Source organism: Acipenser ruthenus, chromosome 4, assembly GCF_902713425.1.
Source record: "Acipenser ruthenus chromosome 4, fAciRut3.2 maternal haplotype, whole genome shotgun sequence".
NCBI classification, from domain to species: domain Eukaryota; kingdom Metazoa; phylum Chordata; class Actinopteri; order Acipenseriformes; family Acipenseridae; genus Acipenser; species Acipenser ruthenus.
The window spans coordinates 21452118-21476783 of record NC_081192.1 but is presented as its reverse complement, the minus strand read 5'-3'; the positions used below and the strand labels follow the sequence as shown (position 1 = coordinate 21476783).

The window sequence follows — 24666 nt, the reverse complement described above, 5'->3', positions numbered from 1 at the left end:
TGTATTATTATGCAATGAGTGTGTATATGGTAACAGTATGATATGAATACTTTGGTTTTAATTGTTTTGTATATTTCTGTTTGCATTGTGTACCGTGCAGTACAAAATAAAATTAACAGTAATTCTAAGGGAAATTGCCTATATATGCCTATGTATATTGCAGCTCAGGGTTAAACTCGGATTATTCTTTAGTAATGTGCGGCCCGCTATAAACATGAGGTTGAACTAGTTTTCTGGATATGCGGCCCATGATAAAAGTTTGGTTGCGCGCCTAGATTGATCCAAGAACATCTCTTTTAATCCATCAAATCATTTAAACTAACTTGCTAATAAGACAATTTGACGGTAGAAAATCATCAAGCGCTACTATGAATAGATTCATCCTCAATCATCTTACAGAATTATTACTACTTAAATGTAACGCGTAGTATGACTATTAAAAACATTTTGCCAACTAGGAACAGGCATTGACAGGCACCATCCACTAGGAAACAATGAACTCTGTACAAGAAAACAGTTTAGTGTATTCATAAAGTATAAAATGTGATTGACAAAGCGACAAACGTTTCCATGAAAGTGAATTAGCATGGAACGGTAGTGGGTGTTCTTCGATCCCACAGCCAAGCCAATCACCTTTTTAACAGAGGAACTTCTCAGTAGATATTGGCAAGCTAACAACCTGCAGGTGTCCACAGGAGCTCACTGGTTGTCTGACCAGTAAGGGCGGCTGTAGTGCCAATTTTACTTCCCCAACCCGCAGGAGCGCCAGTGGCACCCCAGCTTAGATCAGCATATTAACCTGTGCTTCACTGACTACATGACTCGGCCTCCGTACCACACAGTTGTGCCTTTACCAGATGAACGACTCAATTTATCTTAAATATTTTTAATCGTGTATTTTCTAAAACAGTCTTCTAATAGTTTAACATGAAAAGAAAGCCTCTGGTGGCTGTAGCTGGTGTGTTTATTGTTCAGTAGGTTCCTAGGAATAATACAAAATGCATGTTTCTAACATGTGGCTGGAGAATGTACTGAGTGAGCATATCGTGGTTATATAAACATCCATTTTTAAATACTCAAGGATCATTCTGAGGTCTTTTGACCCCACAGTCCCTCTGTAACTATATAGCAAGTTCAAGGCTATTAAAAAGATAATTCTGTATGTGTTTCATGTTCTGTTTGTATTGGAAACTACTAGTCTGGTAATCATGCTCAAGTCAGTGCATACTGTACATTTTCAGGTTCTACATCTTTATGCAAGTTTAGGGATCTATGGTATTGTCTATTCATATGCCCCATTCAGTGTAAATCCATCGTCTATATCTGTTTTTGAATAAACCAGAGCTCCACTAATTTTAATTAAAGCTTCACTGTATCCAGACCAAACTGGATTTATGAGGTGTGCAGAGGTCTGATAATAACCTGCCTGCTGTACTGTGGTGGAAAACATTTTAATCTGAATAGATAAAAAAAAGCAGCAAATCCATCCAACAAATGGATTAAACGTTAGTCAGTTATGCATAGTTACAATTAGCAGAACAGGCAATGAGCACTTGTTTTCCATCCAGATGGATGCACAGCCTTTAAAAAAAAAAAAATCTTGGATCCCTACTGTGTTTTGAATATTGGAACAGGTGATCGGTTTGTAATCCAGAATGGCCATTACCGGAGCTCTGCTGCAGTGCAGAAGCTTGGCTCATATCAACAGCAGTACTGCACGACCAAATGGGAGGTTTTTATTCCCCTTATGAAATGCAGATATTCACAGCATCCCACAGGCACAGATTCTTATGTTTTTATTTTTATTTTTTCACTCTAGCTGTTATTTGATTTCCATACACAAACATTCCTTTTAAAGCACACTCTGAGACCACGCAGTGATTTCAACACGATCTTGTGTCATTTTGTAAAATGAGTCCCAAGTACTCTCTTTAGAAGTAAACTTGACTAGTAAAAGTTAATTATATGTTCAAAATAACCCAGTTGATGGTTAGGGGAGAGCAAAAAGGGTTATGATAATTGTAATATAATATGAACCGAGGAAAAAAAAGAAATGCCATTTCCAGTGAATCTGTTCAATTCATTGAGCTATACTCTTGGTCCACTTAACTACCCACATGTGTACAATAATGAGTTGTAGACATTATGCCTAATTATGCATATTTGGGCTGTGTTAGAGGGCCTAACAAAAGCTCTCGAAAGCAACAATTACCTCTGTTGCTTAGTTACATCGTTTAAAATATACCTATTAAGTGCAGATTATAGGGGACTAAAATGCACATGTAAACCACATGTATTGTTGCCAAAATGTTGTTCATAATTCAGTACATTAGAGGCTCACACTGTTTTGTCTTTGGAAAGGACAGCGCATTCAAATAAAATATTAATCGTCCTTCATGGAATGCATTTTTACTGTTGCCAAAATGTTTTTCATAGTCTAGTTCATTATCACTTTGTCTGAACAAAAGAGGATGGTTTAAATATAATACATATATCTTATGCTTTAGAGAAGACACAGATGAGCTTTTTTTTTAAAGATTAAAGATATAAAATAATTTACTTTATGTAGATCGGAGGTTGAACATTTATGACAGCCAATGCATTGGAATTTGATAGTACCATTTGGCTATGACTCATGAGTCATAGCCAATCACAATACAAGTTTCAAAGCAGCATATGTCACATGCACCCATCTATAGCCAGTAACATTAGTGCTTGAGTCTCTAAACACCACAAGTAGACAGAATACCCAAAGATATTTATATTTAAAAGTTTATCAGCTTTTTAAATGTAAAAAAAGACACAAGAGGGACTGGGAAGTTTAAAAAAAGGATGAGACATTATGGGATTGCTGCTAACAGTCTGTATGAAGAGCCTAGTTTACAAGGCATTATAACATAATACAGTAAATTGTGCATCAATTCAGAAAAAACTCATTTTTTAGAGGTGTACATGTCAGGGTACATACACCTTTAAAAATCAAAGTGCCTCCATCTTGATTGTAAAGGTTGCAGAAATACTAATATTTTGGCATTCTGCATTTCTTATTCAAGTGTTCAAGAGTTATTGAATAAGTGATCTGAACTTACTTAGCTTATAAAACAGAGGGTTTAGGGGAGACTTAATCAAAGTATTTAAAATCTTAAAATGGATCAACAAACCCAGTTACTATTTGGTAGTTAGAGCAGAGAACAGGGCAAGAGAAAATATTGGGAAGTTGTGGAGACAGAGCAGGGCAGAGGGAAGCAGGAACCTTTTCATACAGAAAGTGGTAGTTGTGTGGAATGAATTGCCAAGTCAAGCTGCAGATTCATTGGGATCATTCAAGAGCTGTCTAGATGTGGTTCTGGGAACAGTTAACTTTTAGGAACTGGACATATCAGTTGGTTGAATGGCCTCCACTCATTCCTAACATGTAACTTTTCCTGTTTTGTGGACACAGAGGCTTCAAGTTTGGAGGAGAGAAGTTTCAATTTTAAGGTGCAGTGGACAATTATTGTGATTTAAAAACACAGTTAATTTTAAAAAGCTCAACAAATGTTGACAATATTGATGTGTATAAAACATACAAGTGATCAGTACTAAAATAATTAACTAAGTAAACAGAAAAAAACCCAGTTCATTCAGCAGTAATGTGTTTGCCCAGCTTTACTGTTGTGCAATGCCAATCAACCAACAACCTGCCTAAGCAGAGGAAAAAGTGCAATATATAATCAGCATACTTAATATAAAGGATATAAATTTGAAAGAACTACAGTTACAAACTAGTATGCAACAGATGACATTTCAAAATTCACTGTCAACTGTTCGTAAAAACAGACAAAAACAACAGGACATCTGTCTACCTGCTAGAGACTCAGTGCTCCTTGACTCTTCTTTGTCCTCTGATTCTGTGAAGTCCTTATTCTCCTCCTCGCAGTCATTGCTGGGACTGTAATGACGTGGTTTCATCAGAAGAGACTTCCTCTTGTTAACTGGGGCTCCATATACGACTTCCTTGGCACTTCTCTTTCTTGCCATGGAGCCATAGGCACTGGGAGAGAGCAGACAAAGAGCAATGAAGCACACGTGTTGCTATGGCTACATATTTGGGGGATTCATAGTTTGTTGACTGTTTCAGATCTGCAGCTAATTCACTATTTTTTTTTTTTTTTTTAACATGTTTGCCAATCATATGCCATCTGGAAAACAAAAAGAAATATGCAGCCTTCATATACCAAGACTCACATAATTATTATCTATAAAGTATAGTCCTATTTTCCACTGAGAGCATCTATTGTTAAAACTGCTTTTAAAAGAAATGTAGTAAATTACTGAACTGGTATGAATTCTGAATGTTACCCTTTTAAGAAACAAACAACAGTCTGGGAAAACCAAGCACATAACAATATATACAGCCCTAAGGCAGCTCCCCATGTAGATGATTGCTATAACCAGCATAAATATAATTTATTTTTTAACAAGGCCATTTAGTCTTTAAACACATGAACCAGAAATAACAACCCAACACACACACAGAGTACATTTATGGACTACTTCAACAATAGAACCACCGCAGTAATACCCATACCTATACCACCGGTGCATTTTAAACACCTTCAATATTAAAATGAAAGACAAACTATCGAATACAACTCAAAAGTTTTATTCAAGCACATCATATCAAACACCTGCACAGCCGAAACGCCGTATTTAAATGAACAATTAAACATAAAAGGGTTTATTTTCTAACTTACCACATATAAAGCACTACTTAAAAACAACTATAATAAACATTTCAAAAGAAACTAGTGTGTAAATAGGTATATGCACATACAAAACTGTAAAAACAAAAGTAGTTTTTGACCTAAAACTAAAGTAACATATGATTTATCTTGTATGTGTGTCACTCGCAGCACAGAATCCAGGATGAGCTACTGCAGCCTGCAGCTTTGCAGTTTTCTGATCTAAATATTTCTGCTGAAGAGCTGTGGCTAGCTTCAAGATGAAATCTCTCCTACCTTGTACAAAATGAAGCAATTGATGGCTGCCAGATCCATTAGAGCTAACAACAGACTTCAATATATTGTAGCAATCTCAGTTAACACAGGCAGGCGCATCACACAGGACGAGGCAATCCACATACAGGCGGAGGGCGGGCGCAAATCCGGGACCTCTCGCACTAAAGCACAGCGCAGATACCGCTGTACAAAAGAGCTGGCTCCATTGCAAGGAGCGTATATCGGGCTTATGTCTTCGTGTGTGATTACGTCACCTAACCCCCTATAATTTGATATTGTAGGTTATATTCAAAATAAAAACATGTATTGTAAAATGCAGTTCTAGTGTTAATGAAATGTAACTTTTAGATGTTCCACAAACACGCATACACAAATATAAATTCTAAGTAGTAAAACTCGTGACAACACGTGAATTCATTTCTCTTATTAAATGTTTTTATCTTCATGGCAACGCATGAAGCTCTCCTCACGATATACAGAGTTGTTCTTTTCCTATTTGGTAAGCAGACACGGACATTTAAATATCCCCTCCCCTAAATGACTATGAATTGAGTAATCTGCATTGGTATGGTAAATTTATTTGTCCTAAATCAGAACTGCATAGCAACGCATTTCCTGAAAGTACGGCAAACAGGTTGTGAGGAAAACTGTCGCTGCCAATGTCACCAAAAACTATTTTTTATCAGAGGAACCTCTTTTTGTGTTTGATATTATCTATGGAACCTACTAAATCATCAATAATACGATAAGATAACATTAGTAAGATTTTTCAAGCAAATTTTGAATCACTTGCATTACGTTGAATTGAATTTACACATTCCCTACACTTCGCTAAAATGAATTGAATTGGGTCAGACAATCAGCTGTGATTGAAAACAAGAAACGTGTTTACTATACTGAGACATTTTTACATTTATGAAAATGTGTATTTTTTGTATGCATTGGTTTTTACAAAGCATTCATATGCAGAATCAAGGCCAGTTTGATGCCTGTAACTGTGACAAACGTTCCCTGAAATAGAAATGTAACCATTACCGAATGGGTATTTACCTCCTAAAGACCCGAATCCTGAATATTAATATACCCAGGGGTGAAATTCTCAACAAAAAAGTGCAGGTACTCATATGCACAGCCGGTACACAATACATTTATGAATACAAAATAAGCCTTAAAAAATAACTGATAAAATATAACCAAGTCATCATAAACAAGGAAGCTTGAAATACTGAGAGCTTTGTACCCTTCTGCATGTATCACTCAGTCATGTACTGTAATATAACCCTTAAGTTAAACCTTAAAGTATTAAGAAATATTACACATGCAGCAACTGCTGTAGAGAGGGAGTTTTGTTTCAAGATATACAAAAAAAAAGGGGGGGAACAGTATCAGGTCGGTTCGGTATCAGTTCTGTGACTTTAGCTCTGGGTCGGTACAGGGACAGCGGGTTGGTCCAGTACCAGTGGCTTTAGCACCGGTACAGTACCGGGTCGGGAGCAGAGTGGGTTGGTGACCTCAATACCGTGAGTGGCAGCATACAGGCAACATACCCACCTGTAAAAGCTACTGGCAAAACCACTCAGTCAGTACCACACACAAGACTAAGGGAAGTCTGCTTGTTAGCAAGACTAACAGCCTTCGCAATGGTGATGCTAAAAAGCTGTCACCAAAACAGCATCAAGATACTGTGGTTGAGATTGCAACCACAACCAAAGCAAGTCTCTTGGTCCTGTGCAGTGCTGCTGAGCCCTCTTTAGGAGGTAAATACACATTCGGTAATGTTAGGTAATGGTGCAAAAAAAACCTGTAGCAGTCAACTTGAAGGGAAGAAATACCATGCTAGTGGACAGGTAATTAAGTAAGCAAATTATTACTATTTCTGTTTTTTTAAAACAACTTATCATCCTTTCTACTACTGTATACATACATACACCTACAGCTCTCTTGTTTTTTTCACTATCTGACTTACACATCTAAACACTGTCAAGAGTTGTGAATAGTGAAGTGACCTTATACTATAAAGTACAGTACAAGGTTACAGGCAACATGCCCTAACCAGGAATAAACTGAATTGATGAATAATCAAATTATGAAACAACGAGGGAGCACTGTGGTAAACAAAAATAGTTAATATAATAGGCAACCGTTGAAAATGAACAAATACTATCAATATGGGAAGTATTTTTAATGTACAGTAGGTACTGAATAAACCTATGTACTCATGTGTATTATATTACCATTTGGTCGTGTTTAACAAATCTTTATACAATATAAGCCTGCTGTTTTCTTTATACCTGTCCCCAGTAGAGATTATTTTAAATAGGCAAACATATGTACTCATAAATACATTCATTCTTACCTGAGAGCCTGTGCTATACAGTCTACAGGAACTGTCAACAAGAAAAGAAAGTGAGAAAAATGAGTATGTTTACATTTCCGCTGCGATAGTTTTTAATGCACGCACCTGTTTAACAGTAACAGTGCCAGACCTGCCAAAAACAAAGGTGAGCTCTAATTACACAAATCGTCTATACAGCCACAAGTTAAGTTCAAACCTTTAAATTGCTTTATCTAAAATGAAAGTGCATAAACATAAATATTGTTTGATATGTGTTTGTACATGTTAAAAAAACAGAGCATGTTTTGTTGTTAGTTGTCAATGGGTGTTTTCCAATTTCTTATAAGGAAACTTACAATTAGAAGAAAGATACTGAGATACTTTTTGTAACATTATAAAAATATTAAAAGTTAAAAAAAGGATTCCTTATTGGGCACAGTTTTGCAGTTTATTATACGCTGTTATTTGTACATCTACCTGTGCATGTAATGCATTGCTCTTGTTTTCTTAATAGTAATAAACTCATTAATTACATTACAATGCATTTAAACAGAAAGCACATTGAGATGTAGCATCTCATTTATGACCTTGTTCATAGACCGCAGCCAATAAATCTGCCAGATATTTCATATATGTATTAAATTATGTAATTGGTCAATAGGAGGAGACCTAAAAGTCTTTGGATACTTGGGTAATGATGCACCTTTGTCGGCTATTTTAATTAAATCTATAATACAAATGTACTTTTTGTTTAATTTGAGCTAATACTCCACTTTAATGAACACATTGTGCATAATGTTATATTTGTGCACTTCAGCCTTCAAAAAATATAATAAGGGAAATAATCCACTCAAGGATTAAAATGGTACTTCAGAGGTAATGAATGTAGTGAAGGAGCATTACAGAGGCCCTAAACACAGGAACTTGCATGTTTTATGGTGTGATAGTCGGGATTTACCAACTCACCCTTGCTTCCTTTGCGTGTTTGAAGCCTCTTCTCTTCACGTTCTGCTTCCATCTACATGAGAAAGAAAAATATGAAAATTACTAAGACTACTATGGCTACCCAGGGGACTTTTTCACCCTGAAAAAAGAAAAAAAGGACCAGGGGTCACAGATGAAGATTAGATAAAGCAGCATTCAGAACAGAAAATAGGGGGCACTTTTTTTACACAGAGAATTGTGAGGGTCTGGAACCAACTCCCCAGTAATGTTGTTGAAGCTGACACCCTGGGATCCTTCAAGAAGCTGCTTGATGAGATTCTGGGATCAATAAGCTACTAACAACCAAACTAGCAAGATGGGCCGAATGACCTCCTCTCATTTGTAAATGTTCTTATGTTCTTAAGATGTTGGAGTAATGTGCCACTTAAATAAGAATTGTTTCACAGTTGCTACAGATGTTCTTTACAGCTTGTAGGTTTGGTTTGATTTTCCTTTACTGTTCATGCACAGGATTGGCTATGCTTTTTAAACAATAGGTTCTACCATTGGCTAATTATGATTGAAGGATAACCACAAAACCAACACGTTGTTCCAGGTTTAATATATCTTGTTAAAATGTAAAGATTAAACTGACATTTTTAACACAAGATTCCAGGGAGTAAACATTTCTCCCAAATGATTTAGATTCAGTTTTATTTTAAAAAGTATTATAAATCACATACTGTATAAGAACCAATCACAGTTGGGGATGTGTCAAAATACCTTTATACAAATGTTATCCAATGCATAAAACACATTTCTCAAGTAAAAAAAACAAACACAACAAAACTAGATAGGGGTTCCTGAGTACAATGTTATTTTTTTTCTAATTTGCAATATGGTGATATCTGTCCACCATTAATATCTCATAAGATATATCACCCTACACACAATGTATATTTAGTTCTATTCTTTTATTTAATTATTTATAAATGAAAAGTGTGTATTTCTCCGCAGTGTTCCTCTGCATTGTCCAGTAAGACAGATTTACTTGATTTACCGTATAGTAAGCATGTAACCAGGCAACAGGCAACATTCAATTATCTGTATTTGTACTTGGTCTGATTATGACAACAACACAATTGCATAAAAGTTAAACCTTAATGCTGTAAATAAGATTTTTACAGTTTGCAATGCCGGAGTATTACCAATCCTTCATGTCAGTGCAAAAATGTAGGTCTCTACATAAAATGTAATAACTATACTGCAATAAATCTTGACATTTTGTCAAAATTTGTATCCTACTGACAGTTTGTTGATATACTTGATAGACAAAGAGAAGGAGCGGTGATACCTTTTATTGGACTAACTAAATTCAGTAAGGTCAATTTTGCTTAAATAACTACCTTTATTATAATACAAAAATCTTACAAATCCCCAAAACACTGAACCCAAACAATTGTTGAAGAAAAATAAGTAAAGTAAAAATAGTTGGACCAGAGCCTCATCTCAAAGTATACTGGAGCCGCCTGCTAAAAAACAAAAAATAAAATAATAAATCTATGCAACGTGTTCATCCTGTGAACAAAAAATAGTCGGCAGAGGAGCATCGTATACCCCCCAACCACCTCCGGACGAGGCTGGGAGTGAGGTGGTGGTGGTTGGGGAGGAGGTGGTAATTTGAAAGCACGGCAGGATTGAGCTTGCGAGGTAGGTTTATATACCTTATAGGTTGATGGAAACTTGCTGGTAATTGGTTTGTAGATTGACCAATGAATGTACTAGGCTCTTGTACTATAGATTGCCTGCCTGAAAACCTCACAAGCTTTATATTAATCACAAGCTTTCAAAACCTCAGCGTTCTCTTCTTCAGGTGAAAGTAGAAAAGAGAGATACTAATTGATTATCATCTCTGGACTGATACGGCTACCATTTCACTGATCATTGTTAACATATTTGTGGAAACATTGACAGATGGCATCACAATGACCACAACTGTGTTAAAAACATCAATGTCAGCATCTGACGCCACCACAGAATGCTGTAACTGTTTCCTTAGTGCCATGTTATAAAGTGTTCTATTTTCAATCCTTTTAGAGTTTTAATTTAACCTTTCAGTTCTTTAATTTTAGGATAGGCAGATTCCGTACTTAGAGGGAAACTTGCCAAGGGCTTCCCTGGATTTTTGTAAGGTAATGGGTATCAGAACTCCTGCTGGTTGGCATGGAAAAGCAGATTTTCTTCAGTCGTCCCCCATATACAACCATTCTTTTTGGGGATACTCTCATCTAGCCTAAATCTTTTAAGCAAAAAGGGATAACAAAATTCCAGATGCTCTGCAGCCCCGTATTAAACATGACCCTCATAATTTATTCCTGTAGCTGTGTTTCCTAACATGCTTGGGATTTTGTAAATCTTCCATGTACCGTAATTTATTTATTTTAAAAATGACTAATGGATGGCTGAGGAATACAAGACATGTAAAAAGGATTGCCGTATTAATAAACAAACCAACGCAGTGATGTAGAAAAATATCTGAAACTGTGCACACACACAAAAAAATAATAATTTGATACAGAAAAAAAAAAAACATTATCACTATTATGTAAAAGCACTGAAGGTATATATTTAAAAAAAAAAAGTTGATAAAAACTATCCACTTTCACTCGGAGGTGCTTACGGATCCCAAATAATAACAATGATAATAATAATAAAAAACTATTAAATATAATTATTCCAGGCGGATGGATGTGCATAGTGTTCACAGGCTCTGAAACCTCTGAGTCACAGGATACGCTGTTACTTCAGTGGTAATGGGAAACATGACTCCTCTTTCTCATTTGCTGCTGTGATTGAAGGCACTGACCTGTCATACATTTATAATAGGGGAGCAGGTGTGGCAGTGATGGACCTTAATTTCCTTTAATAAAGCTTTTATGTGCCACACTCTTACTGCCACACTGTGCTCTCCAAGGTCCTGCTCATAATAGGTTCATTACTTTTGATTACTGTAGCCTATTGAGAGAAACAACTCCCAAACACTGTAGATTACATTCTGTAAAAGTAATGTCCTCGATTAGTTCATTACACTCTTCCACATTACACAACAACCAGCACATTTAACAACAGCTCTTGAAAGACAAAACTATTAAAAGTGGCAGTAATGTTTTGTGCTCTCTTTATGACACATGGCTCCATTTTATTTTTATATATTTAGTTACCACAAGTAAGTTGTTTACAGTGTTACAAGTACAACCTTGATGAAAATCTTGTTTTATGACCCTAAAATCTTTCAGTCTCAGCATACCCTGTCCTACTGATTGATCTTTCATACATTTAAAAACAGTAAAAAAACAAACAAAAAAAAAAAAAAAACATTTTATCTAAGGCCATGTGGATACAGTGACCTTCAATTTTCATACATTTACATAATTGTTTATTCTCCATTAATGTTTGCTAGGTTGTTTTCATCCAGTGATTGTTTCCTATGAAACCGATTAAAAACAATTTTAGGAAAGCAATTGCGTTAACATTTTTCTAATGATTTACACCCTGAAATAATCAGTATCCAATTAAAAAATGGAATTCAGTTTTCAATTGAGGGCCATTGAATAAAAACAAAACAACATGATAGGCCAAACTGTGACATCCTGCCAAAATAATTTGACCACACACCATACTGTATTCAGTTACCTTGTAGAGTAACCTAATTTAAGTTAGGGTATGGTTAATTCACTGAACAAGACTTCTGATTCCTTTCTACTGAATGCTACTCTCCATTAAGGCTTTCCCATTGAAGTATTTTTGTGTTTAATAAATCAATTAGCTTCTAACAATTATTTAACATGTTTCAGAATATCAAATTACTGTCCTCTTTGAACACCACATTGTGTGTTTGACTAATCCTCTTAGAAACTACTAATAAAAAAGAAATGAATTGTAAATTCTTTCATCTTTTTTTCTCCACCCTTTGTGAATATAAAAACAATACCTGTCTGAAAATAGATTACAAATATGTGTACAATTATTCAATGGCTGGTTTTGTGGGGCACTCTGATGCAACTATCTGCAAACTATCTGTATTATAATGTATATAACTGGTATAGTAGCAGTACTCAATTGTTTAAGATATTAGCAATTACTGTAAGTCCAGTATGTCAAGGTTTCACTGCTTTAACAAAAATCAGATATGTGTATATAAGACAAAATATGGCACAACTGGTTATAGGGAAAAATACATTCATGAAACATTTGCTTCCTGTGTTTGTGTGTGTATTCACGTGTGGGTGGATATATGCATGCTATTGAAACAAAACAAATACTGCATTTAATTTGTGAGACATAAAATAACGAACACACAGAAGATAGAAGCAATGTTGGTTTTGCGTATTTTTTGCCATTATGATCTTTCACGTGGATGATCTCATGCATGCAGAAACCAACACAGTGTAAAGCGCATCTATACAGTATATCACAGTCCCAGAGTTATTTTATGCCCCAGTATTTAATTTTACTTGCCTCCAACATTTTCACAAAGTATAATGTTTAATTCTTAGGTCACTCTCTGATAAGATTACTTGTTTAGGCAGACTAGATATGAAGATTAGCCACAGTGGGTGATGTTTGAAATGTAGAAGATTAGATATAGATTTAAAATTGTTTTATCATAGCTCTGAGTGAAATAAATTTAAAAAACAATATTGCACATGTCAACAGCAAACCCTGCCGTTCTGCAGTTTAAAGGAAATGTATTATTATTTTTTTTACAAGGAATTATTTTAACGCCGTCTGTTTTCTTCACAGGATATTAAAAAAGCTAGTAAAACATTGTTGCTAGCACACAAGATCATCAGTCTAATATATCTGCATAATGAAGGAGATAAGAACAGAAGTTGCCATATGCACTTCCCACTTATCAATGATATCCAGTGCTAGACTAACACACCATCTATGATCTAACAACGCAAGAGCAATAACAAAAAATACTCACAAACACCTGTTCCTTATGGATAGCAAATCCAGACATTATAGTTTCACAGTTTTTTAGTTGAAACATTAACCCCTATTTTCTTTTAAAGAATTAAAAAAGTGAGATTTGGCAAAATACAGTGTGTGGGAGTGTTCCATTTTTCATTGTGACATGTGGTCTCTTATGCACCTGTGATGAGACTAATGCAGGAGTGCAGATGTTTAATTTATTGTGGTTGAATGGTTAATTTTCTAACTGTGCTCCTTCTTACCTTTGTTTGCTTACAGGTGGATTTACAAGTTGTTCCAGAGAGTTCTAACTTCTCACTACAACTGAAAGTCTGTGACTGCTTCAGTATGCAGGGGTGAAATTCATTCTCTGTGGACAGAAATAGATATTCAATAGATTTCAATGTTATGATTCAGGTTCTTAGAAATAAATATGTAAATACTGAAGAAAAAAATATATATATATATATATATATATATATATATATATATATATATATATATATATATATATATATATATATATATCAGAGGTAACAAATATCACCATCAAATGATGACTTTAATAGGAATACTACATTGAATGTATATTTCCTGGTTGTATGTTAATCATAAAATGATCAGTGCATTCAGGTCGTTTATTAAACAAATTAAGATACATTTATGCACATTTATCAATTATTTCTTATTTCATATAATAAACAGGCACACTGTGAAGCAACTATGGTAAACTATTTTATATTTAGACAGAAATATAAATGTACTTCATTAATAATTCAACACTGATTGATACTGCTAACATGTAAAAATGCATTCTACAATAGCTGGAATTAATTGCCCACCAAGCGGAAACAATCATTAAGACAAATTAAGTATTCTAAATGTACACATTCTCTTTTAAAGTATCTTAAAGTAAAGCAATACATGTTATCATCATCCTATCCAGTTATTTATGTACTCTGCATTATACTAACTTATTACACCTCTATTGAACATTTCAGTTTGTCACAATTAGAATTTTAATTTGTTCTAAAAGATGTAAAGCATGCAGACTATTTTAGTACCCAATACAATACAGAAACAAATATGAAGGGAAAGAGGTCATTCGGTCCATGTAAGCTCATCCGGTTCCTAGTAGCTGATTGATCTAAAAACTTTGTCAATGATCCAAGTGACTCTGCCTCAACAACATGACTAGGTAATATGTTATACTCTCACCACTCAATGTGTGAAGAAGTGTCTCCTCCCCTCTGTCCTAAGTCTATCTCCACTTAATTTCCAACAGTGTCCTCTGGTACTGGTTTCTCTGCTGTGCTTAAAGTGCTGGTTAGGGTGAACTATGTGAACTCCATTTAAGATTTTAAAGATTTCAGTCATGTCCCTCAATTTGTTCTTTGTTCTAGGCTAAACAGATGCAGTTCTTTCAGCCTATCTTCACAGCTCATTCCTCTGAGCCCTGGAATTAGTCTTGTTTCTTTTCGTTGGACTCTCTCCAGGGCCACAATGTCCTTCTGGAACTGTGGCGACCAGAACTGGACAGAGTACTCCAAGTGCTGTCTCACCAGTGCATTACAACCTGTCTGTACTCACCTGTGCATTACAACCTGTCTGTACTCACCAGTGCATTACAACCTGTCTGTACTCACCAGTGCATTACAACCTGTCTGTACTCACCAGTGCATTACAACCTGTCTGTACTCACCTGTGCATTACAACCTGTCTGTACTCTTCACTTTTGTCAATACACTAACATTCTGTTTGTCATTGTTATTGCTTCTTTCTCTTGGTGAGCCTGTTCCAGTTCTATAAACCTCCCATTTATATTTGGATCCTACATTTTTGTGACCGGCATGCCACACCTTACATTTATTGACATTCAACTTAATTTGCCACGTTTCTGCCCAGTTATCTATGCAGTCTACATATTTTTGTATTTTCTGTGTTGCTGTAGACATGTCAACCACTCCTCCAAGCTGTGTGTCGTCTGCAAATTTGACAAGTTTGCTAATTATCCCTCAACCTAAGCTGTTGATGTAGATATGAAACAACAGGTGTTCAAGTACACTATCTTTGAATCTACATTTTGCAAGAATGTTTTGCTATTTTAAACATGCTACCAAGTACAAATACACTTGTATTTGTAATCAGACTTTACAAAATGCAAAGCTCGTATCAAGAGTATTCTTTGAAGCAATGCTGTACATAACAAACGAGAATCAGCATTTATTGTCTTACTATGAAGAGAAGAAAATGAATGGAAAAGAGCTGTGTGTTGTATTATGCAATACTGTTGTTTTATATTTTACAACTTACTACTAAAGATGTCAGAAATCTAATCACATGCTTATAATGAATGTAAACCACCCAAGAGAGAGTTACAAGGCTATCATTATTTAGTAAGTTCTGCTGGCAGATCAGTCAACATTACAGTTTGTATGTGTGTTCCATCGCTTGTGGATACAGTCTAAAAAACTGTTAAGAAATATCTAAATCACTGTGGCTTGTAGCTATAGCATATTAAGTAAACAAAAGTTCCCAGCAGTATGTGATCTGCTGAATCATATATTTTTTTACAAATAACATTTCTCAGAGGACTGGTTTTCCCTTTCTCGAGGGCTTTCTCAGGGGGGAAGCAGCTTCCTGATGCTCACAGTTTCTATGCGGTAACCATGACGCTTGCTTTCAGTGGCATCACCTCTCTGCCCTAACCCCATCTGCTGTCTCTCCTATCCCATAAGGCTAAGGGGGCAAAGAGCACAGCTGAGGGGATCTTACTAAAACAATTTCACTCTCTGCTCAGCTTGTTGGATGCAAATATACCAAAACCAAAATAGAGAATACTTTTAGTTGCTTATCCTAAAAAAAAAAGCTCTGGTATTGTATTATGATATCCTGATACTCATATATCTATATGAATTGTCCATGTATTTTTACCACAAAAGAGCAGATTTCACAGTGAAATCAAAAGGATAAAAGAGAAGGTAAAATATGAGTGGATTTAGGCAGTTTGTTTATGACAGGCTGTATATTAGATCACACTGTTGGATTGTTATTGATTGGTGCTCAACAGATTTGTGCTCAACAGAAGGACATCCAAGTTTTATTCCATTTAAATTAGTGCTGGGACAAATATCCGAATATTCAAACAAGTATTTCTTGACATGTATTCGGATACAAAAATCAGATGTTCATATTCGCTACACTTATTTATCGTCTCACCAGAATTTGCGCGACAGTTTCAAAAAATGGCAAATGAAAAAGAGCTCTGTGTGATATGTGAGATTAATATATAAAAACACAGAATCAACACAGCAGCTCTTGAGCCTCTATTAAAGTTTTAGACAGCAAAAAGTACACAAAGCATATTATTATTATTATTATTATTATTTATTTCTTAGCAGACGCCCTTATCCAGGGCGACTTACAATTGTTACAAGATATCACATTATACATTATTTCACATTACACAGTTATCACATTATTTTTACATACAATTGCCCATTTATACAGTTGGGTTTTTACTGGAGTAATCTAGGTAAAGTACCTTGCTCAAGGGTACAACAGCAGTGTCCCCCACTGGGGATTGAACCCACAACCCTCCAGTCAAGAGTCCAGTGCCCTAACCACAACTCCACACTGCTGCCCATGCATGCACACATAGTGATCTCTCTGGAAAGCCATCTGGGACAAAAATGCATTGTGTTGCTTTAGGACAAGCCAGAATCTCAAGGGACAGAAAAAAGGCGAGCATGTCATTTTGAAATAAACAGAACCCAACTTCCTGAAAATGCTGTGTAGTCATTTTTATATAGACTGTATGTATTATATATATTTTGTTGCGACTTTCTGTGGAATGTAATTAACGAGAACCAAAACGGACTTAGTTAACACTTAGTTAACAGGGTTCTTTATTTTTTTTCCTTGTTCCTGTAATTTTGATACAATTGATATTTCATGAATGGGAGATTTTTCTTATTCATTCATTATGTGTTTATTATACCTTCTTTTTTTTAGTACTGTGCATTAGTTTGCCACGCACTTTAAACCCCCACATCCACTTTAGGCACTTCTGCGTCCACCGAAAAGCTATGGGCCTGATCTTGAAATATAATATTTGCCCCTAAAACATTATTATTAACCTAGCAGTGTTTCTTTGTAACTTTATAAACAAAATTGTAAAATTTTGTTTTTAAAAAAAATGTCTTTCCATACAGTTTTCATTAGCAAAGTATGTTGTCTGTTTCAGTGAAACAGACTGAACTGCACTGTCCTAAAAAAAAAGGATATCTGTCTTGGGTGCATTATCTGTACCTAAACTGTATGGAAAGACATTTTTTTTAAAAACAAAATTTTACAATTTTGTTTATAAAGTTACAAAGAAACACTGCTAGGTTAATAATAATGTTTTAGGGGCAAATATTATATTTCAAGATCAGGGGGCAGCAGTGTGGAGTGTTGGTTAGGGCTCTGGACTCTTAACCGGAGGGTTGTGGGTTCAATCCCCAGTGGGGGACACTGCTGTTGTACCCTTGAGCAAGGTACTTTACCTAGATTGCTCCAGTAAAAACCCAACTGTATAAATGGGTAATTGTATGTAAAAATAATGTGATATGTGAAATAATATATAATGTGATATCTTGTAACAATTGTAAGTCGCCCTGGATAAGGGCGTCTGCTAAGAAATAAATAATAATAATAAATGGTATATGACAGTGGCAAGGTTGATTTACTTTAGTGTTTTAAAAGTGATTCTAAGACGGCATAAGAGTTTATAAAACAATCAAGATGAGGTTTAAGAAAACAGCATGCAAGCTTTTTTTCTTAATGTATTTGGTGTTACCATATGTGAAAGCAGTTCAAGTACAACATAATGGTCAGTATTCATCTGTAGTGGGTCATCTGTAAATCCCAACATGGATATGAACTCAAGCAATGCCTATAGCTAAACAAATCTATGCTTTTACAACTCTTTGCTAATTTCTCTGGCACATTCTATAGTTTTCAGCTTCATGCCTTGTGGCAGTAGTAAAATACATATCTGCCTACTGTTCTTAGTGTGTCAAGATACTGTGCTAAATCTGCCCTGAAGGTATAATGTTCAGTGAATTATATATTATAGTGATGCTTTAGTAAAGATTTTTAAGTATACATTTAAAAACTGGCCTTTATTTTCTTTGCTTTTGCACCAGAGCAAAGCTTTTCCACCATTTTTTTTCAGATGTGAAAAAACATAAATGCTTTAAGAATACAGTCAATTCCCATTAATACAAATTTCAAAGGACCAGCAAAGAAAAAAAAAGTGTCTTATCAGGATTCTAAAGGCAAATGCATACTGACAGTTTTTATTGAAGTTACAGTAACACTGTAATAAAATTTCAATTTCAGAACAATAAAACATATTATACCTTTAAAAGTACTGTGTGTTTTATTGAAAATATAGTTGTAAGTTAACTTATATAAACACTACCGGTCAAAAGTTTTAGAACACCTCCATTTTTCCAGTTTTTATTGAAATTTACGCAGTTTAATGTCTCAATGTACTCTGAAATTAAAGCATAGAACAAATAAGAAATTGGAGATAAAAAAGAAATCATGGAATCGTTTTGTTTAACAAAATTTAATCAAAATTTTTGACTCATCAAAGTAGCCACCTTTTGCAGATATAACAGCCGAACACAATCGTGGCATTCTTTCTACAATGGAAATCAAATATTGTTCGGAAAGTTCTTCCCAACACTGTTGCAGAAGTTCCCACAAATGTGTTGCACTTGTAGGTTGCTTTGCTTTCACCCTTCTGTCCAGTTCATCCCAAACCAGCTCGATGGGGTTTAAGTCTGGAGACTGTGCTGGCCATTCCATGATTTGAAGCCTACCGTCTTGTTCTTTTCTTCTAAGGTAGTTCTGACATAGCCTGGAGGTATGTTTTGGGTCATTATCTTGCTGTAGGATGAACCCCTGACCAACTAGGCGTATACCAGAGGGTATTGCATGGCGCTGCAAAATGCTGTGGTAGCAGTTTTGGTTCAGGGTGCCACTCACTCTGTGCAAGTCGCCGACTTTGGATCCAGCAAAAGAGCCCCAGACCATCACGCTTCCTCCTCCATGTTTGACAGTTGGTGTCACACACCGAGGAACCATCCTTTCGCCTACTCGAAGGCGTACAAAAACCCTGCGTGATGAACCGAAGATTTCAAATTTTGATTAATCGGTCCATAAGACCTTCTTCTAGTCTTCAGTAGTCCACTGGCGGTGCTTCATGGCCCAGGCAAGCCTCTTTTTCTTATTTTGCCATCTTAGCAATGGCTTTCTTACTGCCACTCGACCTGTCAAACCTACAGCTCGAAGTCTTCTCTTCACAGTTGAAACTGAGACTTGCTTACTTCAGCCAGTGTTAAGCTGTGCTTGAAGCTGTTGTCCTGTGAGCCGCCTATCACGTAAGCTGTTGACTCTCAGAAACTTGTCTTCTGATTCTATTGTGGCTTTGGGTCTGCCAGACCTCTTCCTGTCAGAGTTTCCTCCAGTTTCCAAGTGCCTTTTGATGGTGTAGGAAACTGTACTCACTGACACCTTGGCTTTCTTTGCAATTTCTCTAAAGGAAAGACCTACACTTTTAAGGGTTATAATGGTCTGTCTGTCTTCCTTTGTTAATTGTCTTTTTCTCGCCATTATGAGAGCAATATACTACTTCCTGCAGTACAATACTGTCCAAATAATGCTTAAGAGGGTGTAGTAACACAGTCTGTTCCAACACTGGTTTTATACAGACAGAGGGTTTGTAAGTAATCAACAAAAGTTGGGACACCTGTAGGAATTGTTAGCATCAACTTTCACGGCTTAATTTACTTCCATTGCTGCAGAACAGCTGTAAGTTGTTAACCCATTACTTGTTCCCTGAAAAAGGCCTTTTTGTATAACTCTGAAATGTACATTATTTTTCAGTTTTTGGTAACCTAAACTTTTTTTTTTAACCTCTGGCAGTTTACCGCTTACCTTTGTACCATTTCAGGTTATTCACTGGACTTGAACTGCTTAAATTTCAATAAAAACTGGAAAAATGGGGGTGTTCTAAAACTTTTGACCGGTAGTGTATATACAGACGTGCTCAAATTTGTTGGTACCCCTCCACAAAAAACGAAGAATGCACAATTTTCTCTGAAATAACTTGAAACTGACAAAAGTAATTGGCATCCACCATTGTTTATTCCATATTTAATAGAAATCAGACTTTGCTTTTGATTTTTTATTCAACATAATATTTGCAACTGTTGTCACAGGAACATCAAGCTGCTTGGAGATGGTCTTGTAGCCTTTACCTTTACCATGTTGTCTATTATTTTCTTTCTGATCTCCTCAGACAACTCTCTCCTTTGCTTTCTCTGGTCCATGTTCAGTGTGGTGCACACAATGATACCAAACAGCACAGTGACTACTTTTCTCCATTTAAATAGGCTGAATGACTGATTACAAGATTGAAGACATGTGTGATACTAATTAAAGAAACTAATTAGTTTGAAATATCACTATAATCCAATTATTTATTATCTTTTCTAAGGGGTACCAACAAATGTGTCCAGGCCATTTTAGAGTATCTTTGTAGAATAAGCAATAATTCATCTCTTTTCACAGCTTCTTTGCTTTATTCTATGACATACCAAAGGCATGCAAGTATACATGATAAAATAGCTTTTAATTTCATCACTTTTCAGGAGGAATGAAGCATTATTCCAATGAGCTGTAAGGGTACCAACAAATTTGAGCACGTCTGTACATTGCAAATGAACTGCACTTGAAACCTGCATGTTCCACTCTGATCACAGGCGTCTTTAAACCACAAAAGCAAGGCATCCTCAACATCAGGGTATTGAGCAAATTGGAAATGCTGATGACTTGCATCCAGTTTGCTCATCATAAGCCTATATTATTGTATCCCGGTTTTTAGAAGTGTTTGTGGGAATGTTGAAATCTGTAGCAACATCTTTTTTTTCTTGTAAAGTGGTGTATTATCCACCACTTTCAACACCTACATTTATGTCTGCAAGTTGCACGTTTTTGCGTGAGCACTTTGGCAACTCGAAATGCATCATAGTCCCCAAACAGCACTAAAAAACAGTACAGAGGTGCTAATGTGGATACAAGTTAATTTCCAAATATCCTTTACACTCAGTTGTTCGATCTAGGGCGTTTCATTATATTCAAATGTGTCTTCTCTGGGAGGGCTCCAAAATAATTTGTATAATACAAAGACATTTACAATAAGTGACTGCTACATTTGCTGGGACTTTGTAGATGATTCGTACTATCAGGAAATGTGTCTAATCCAAGTTTGTTTTAACAAGAATTCACTGTAGCAAAAACAACTTTAGTGCAGGCAAGGGGAGTTATATTATGTGCTGGGTTATTTCTTGGTTGATTAACAAAAACAGAACAAAAAAACTGGCCCTGATATATTACTGTGATCACTGTGAAACTATTTAAAAAATGTATTTACATTTATATGGCAGTGTGTCCCACACATATTGTTTTTTTTTTTGTAATTTACCATGATATTAAACAAAGCAACACCAAAGAAAAAAGAGTGAGCAGAAGGTCTTTACGGTTCAGAAAAAAAAAAATCTTTAAAAACAGCAGAGCACTGCATGTTCTGCAACTGTCATGATTAGAAATATGCAAAAAAAACAAAACAAAACAATGAATAAATAAAGATCTGGTGAGTAATCAGTGCAGATATGCTGCCTTTTCAAGGCCTGTTACTTTTTGCAAAAGATTATCAGTTTCTCTTAAATTATGAGTTTGAGTGAATTTGTAAATGTACTGTGCAAGGTCAGTGTATCAAAAAGCCTTTTTTTACAGTAGAGCATTGAAAAAGGGTTAAAAATGGAATGTATTTAATTATGGAATGAATAGAATTATAATGCGCCTGCAGCAAGTTTTCCTCCTTATTTATTAAGCCAGCTGATAGGCCAGGTTTGATGAGGCACTTCTGGCATAATTGAGTCATCACACAAAGAGGGTTTCTCGCATTCAGAGTGGTTTTATCAGCAGCAAACAGACCTGATTACTGGCAATTACACTCTGATCTGGGGATGGGAGAAATAAGGGTGAATGTGCGGGGTAGCTTCCATGTTTATAGTTTACCCAGGAATAATTTCCACATTCATTTCAGATGCTAAGTGTTTTTCTTTCAGCATAATAAAGCATAAACAGGGCGAGATGGTACAATTTACTTTAACATTTCCTTGTAATGAATGTATAAGTGCACTGCAACTACACATAATTATAGATGAAACATATAAGCAGTTTGCTTGTTTAGAACAGCATGCCCTTCCTTTGTGGCATAATTCAGAAATGTATCAACTAAATTGTCTGAAATAATTACTAATACCAATTATGCATGCATAATTGGGGAATAATAAATATAGGATTATATGAGTTTAATAAAATAAACAACAACAAATAGATAAAGCGAAGAACTATTCTATTTTGTAAATAAAATACAGTCGGTTCACGCAGTCTGCTTGCTGTGAGTGACTGTATAGTGTATGCACATCTTATTGATGTGTGTAAATGGTATTTCAGGTGAATAAATTACAATGCACATATCCATGTACATTTCAACAAACCCAACACCAACAACAAAACTTACTTTCACTCAAGTACCAGTTATCAGACCAGTATATACTTTTGAACTGTGCTATTTAGCCTGTAACACAAACATTCCTATTTTAGTCCAGGATGTATACTGCATTTTGGTGTTACAATGGATATAAAATAAATTACATGATTAAAGTACTAAATGTCTGGTTTCAAAAGCAGATCAAATCAAAGGCAGAATAAAAACATATAATAAAAATCTGTTAACTACCAAGCCCCTCTCCTTTGAGGTTATTTTATTTTAAATCTTCAAGACCTGTGATTCCTTCATGTGATCATATCTATGTTTAAATACTTATGAGACTGTTAGTACTGTAACTGATATATTCAGCATCCTTGTTAAAACTGTGGAACCTGATGCACTGGTGATGTTCTTATTGTGAACCTGATAACTACAGTACATTGAATTTTCCTGAATCTTCACACTTTAGCCTTCTTGAAACTTTTGGATTGCATTGGGGAATAATCCAATAATCTGTTGATTTTATACAAAAAGAGTCTTGGTTTTCATAAGATACTTCAGGACAACTGTGATTTCTGAAATATCATTCCAGCTTTGCAGCATTCATGCCAAAATACAGTGTTTTCTGTTTATGACAAACTGGGACCTGCTGTTTTGTTATCAATTCTATAAGGCAGGACAGCTTCATTAAAAAAATAATAATAATAACTGACATCAAGAATTCTAAACACATCATGAAGACTAATGCTTACTACTGTAGACTCAATAGTTTGGTTGGATGGCATAACTACAGACAAGACTGGCTATTAGATGCACTTAACAGACAGCACATGAAGCTATCCAGATACTTTGTTTTCAGCCCAGACTTTTTCTACAAATAAAAACATGCAAGCTCCAATTCCAAAACAATCTTGATACTGGTTGTACTTGAATCTGTTTCAGTGCTTTAGGCCCTCTAAAGAAGAAAGTTCATCACGACAGCAGTTTTCAAAGAACCAGTGATTTAACATTGATTCCTAATCAGATTGTACAGAAATTAACAGCTCGCATGGCAGCTGTATTTTTCCCAGGGTTAATTACCTTTCACTGCTCTCTCCTAATGAGTCAGCTGTTCCTGTCATTAAACAACTACACTTTGTTCATTTAAACATCTTTGTCGTGAACAAATACAACTGATATACGATATACGTTTACTTTATGAACAATAGGGGTTTGCTGGGAAGGGGGTGGGGGGATAAATAGATATATTTTCCCTTAAACTGAATTTTGCAGTGCCATGAACTAAGGATGGCTGCCACAGATCTCCTTTGAATCTTGGGTCACACTGGACCTCTACTGCTGTTTTACTTTTTGCTGTAAGCATTAATTTACGTTGACGCAGATGGGGAACTGGGTTGCTTACTCCCAAGACTTTGACTCAAATAGGGAATACAACCAAAATGGCAACATTCGGGGCCTGGCGAGGTTGGGGCTTTATCTCTCAGGCCAATATCTTACAAATCCTGATAATGAGGCCCGAGCAGCCCTCTTATGGGCTTAATTTTAGTGCTGTTGGTTCTAACCAAGATCAGATTGGCTCTCACTGGTTTTGCTGGAAGGCTGATTCACCATATTAAAAGGGGCCATGAATTGAATTTGGCTTTATAAAAACACTGCTAAAGAACTGTGAAATTTTAAAAGTTCAGTCAAGAATAGAGAAAATGTCCTGAGTTGTAGAATACCAGAGCAGAGAATATTTACAGTTTTAAGTGATTTCTGCAATGTGTGGCAAAATCCCTTGGCTACCTAGATTACACACCATAGTCCTTTAACTCATG

At 35.6% G+C, this 24666-nt stretch overlaps 1 protein-coding gene across 7 annotated transcripts in view; it reads right to left on the bottom strand.

Moving 5' to 3' along the window:
* Positions 1–24666, bottom strand: part of LOC117400564 (suppression of tumorigenicity 18 protein) — a 113808-nt gene that overhangs the window by 42389 nt on the left and 46753 nt on the right. For all 7 annotated transcript variants that reach the window (XM_059022180.1, XM_059022181.1, XM_034000708.3 and 4 more), the window contains 4 exons: positions 13500–13606; positions 8302–8353; positions 7357–7387; positions 3846–4033 (listed from right to left, as the gene is read on the bottom strand). In XM_059022180.1, the coding sequence (XP_058878163.1) occupies positions 3846–4033; positions 7357–7387; positions 8302–8353; positions 13500–13606 (378 nt within the window). The remainder of the gene's footprint in view (positions 1–3845; positions 4034–7356; positions 7388–8301; positions 8354–13499; positions 13607–24666) is intronic.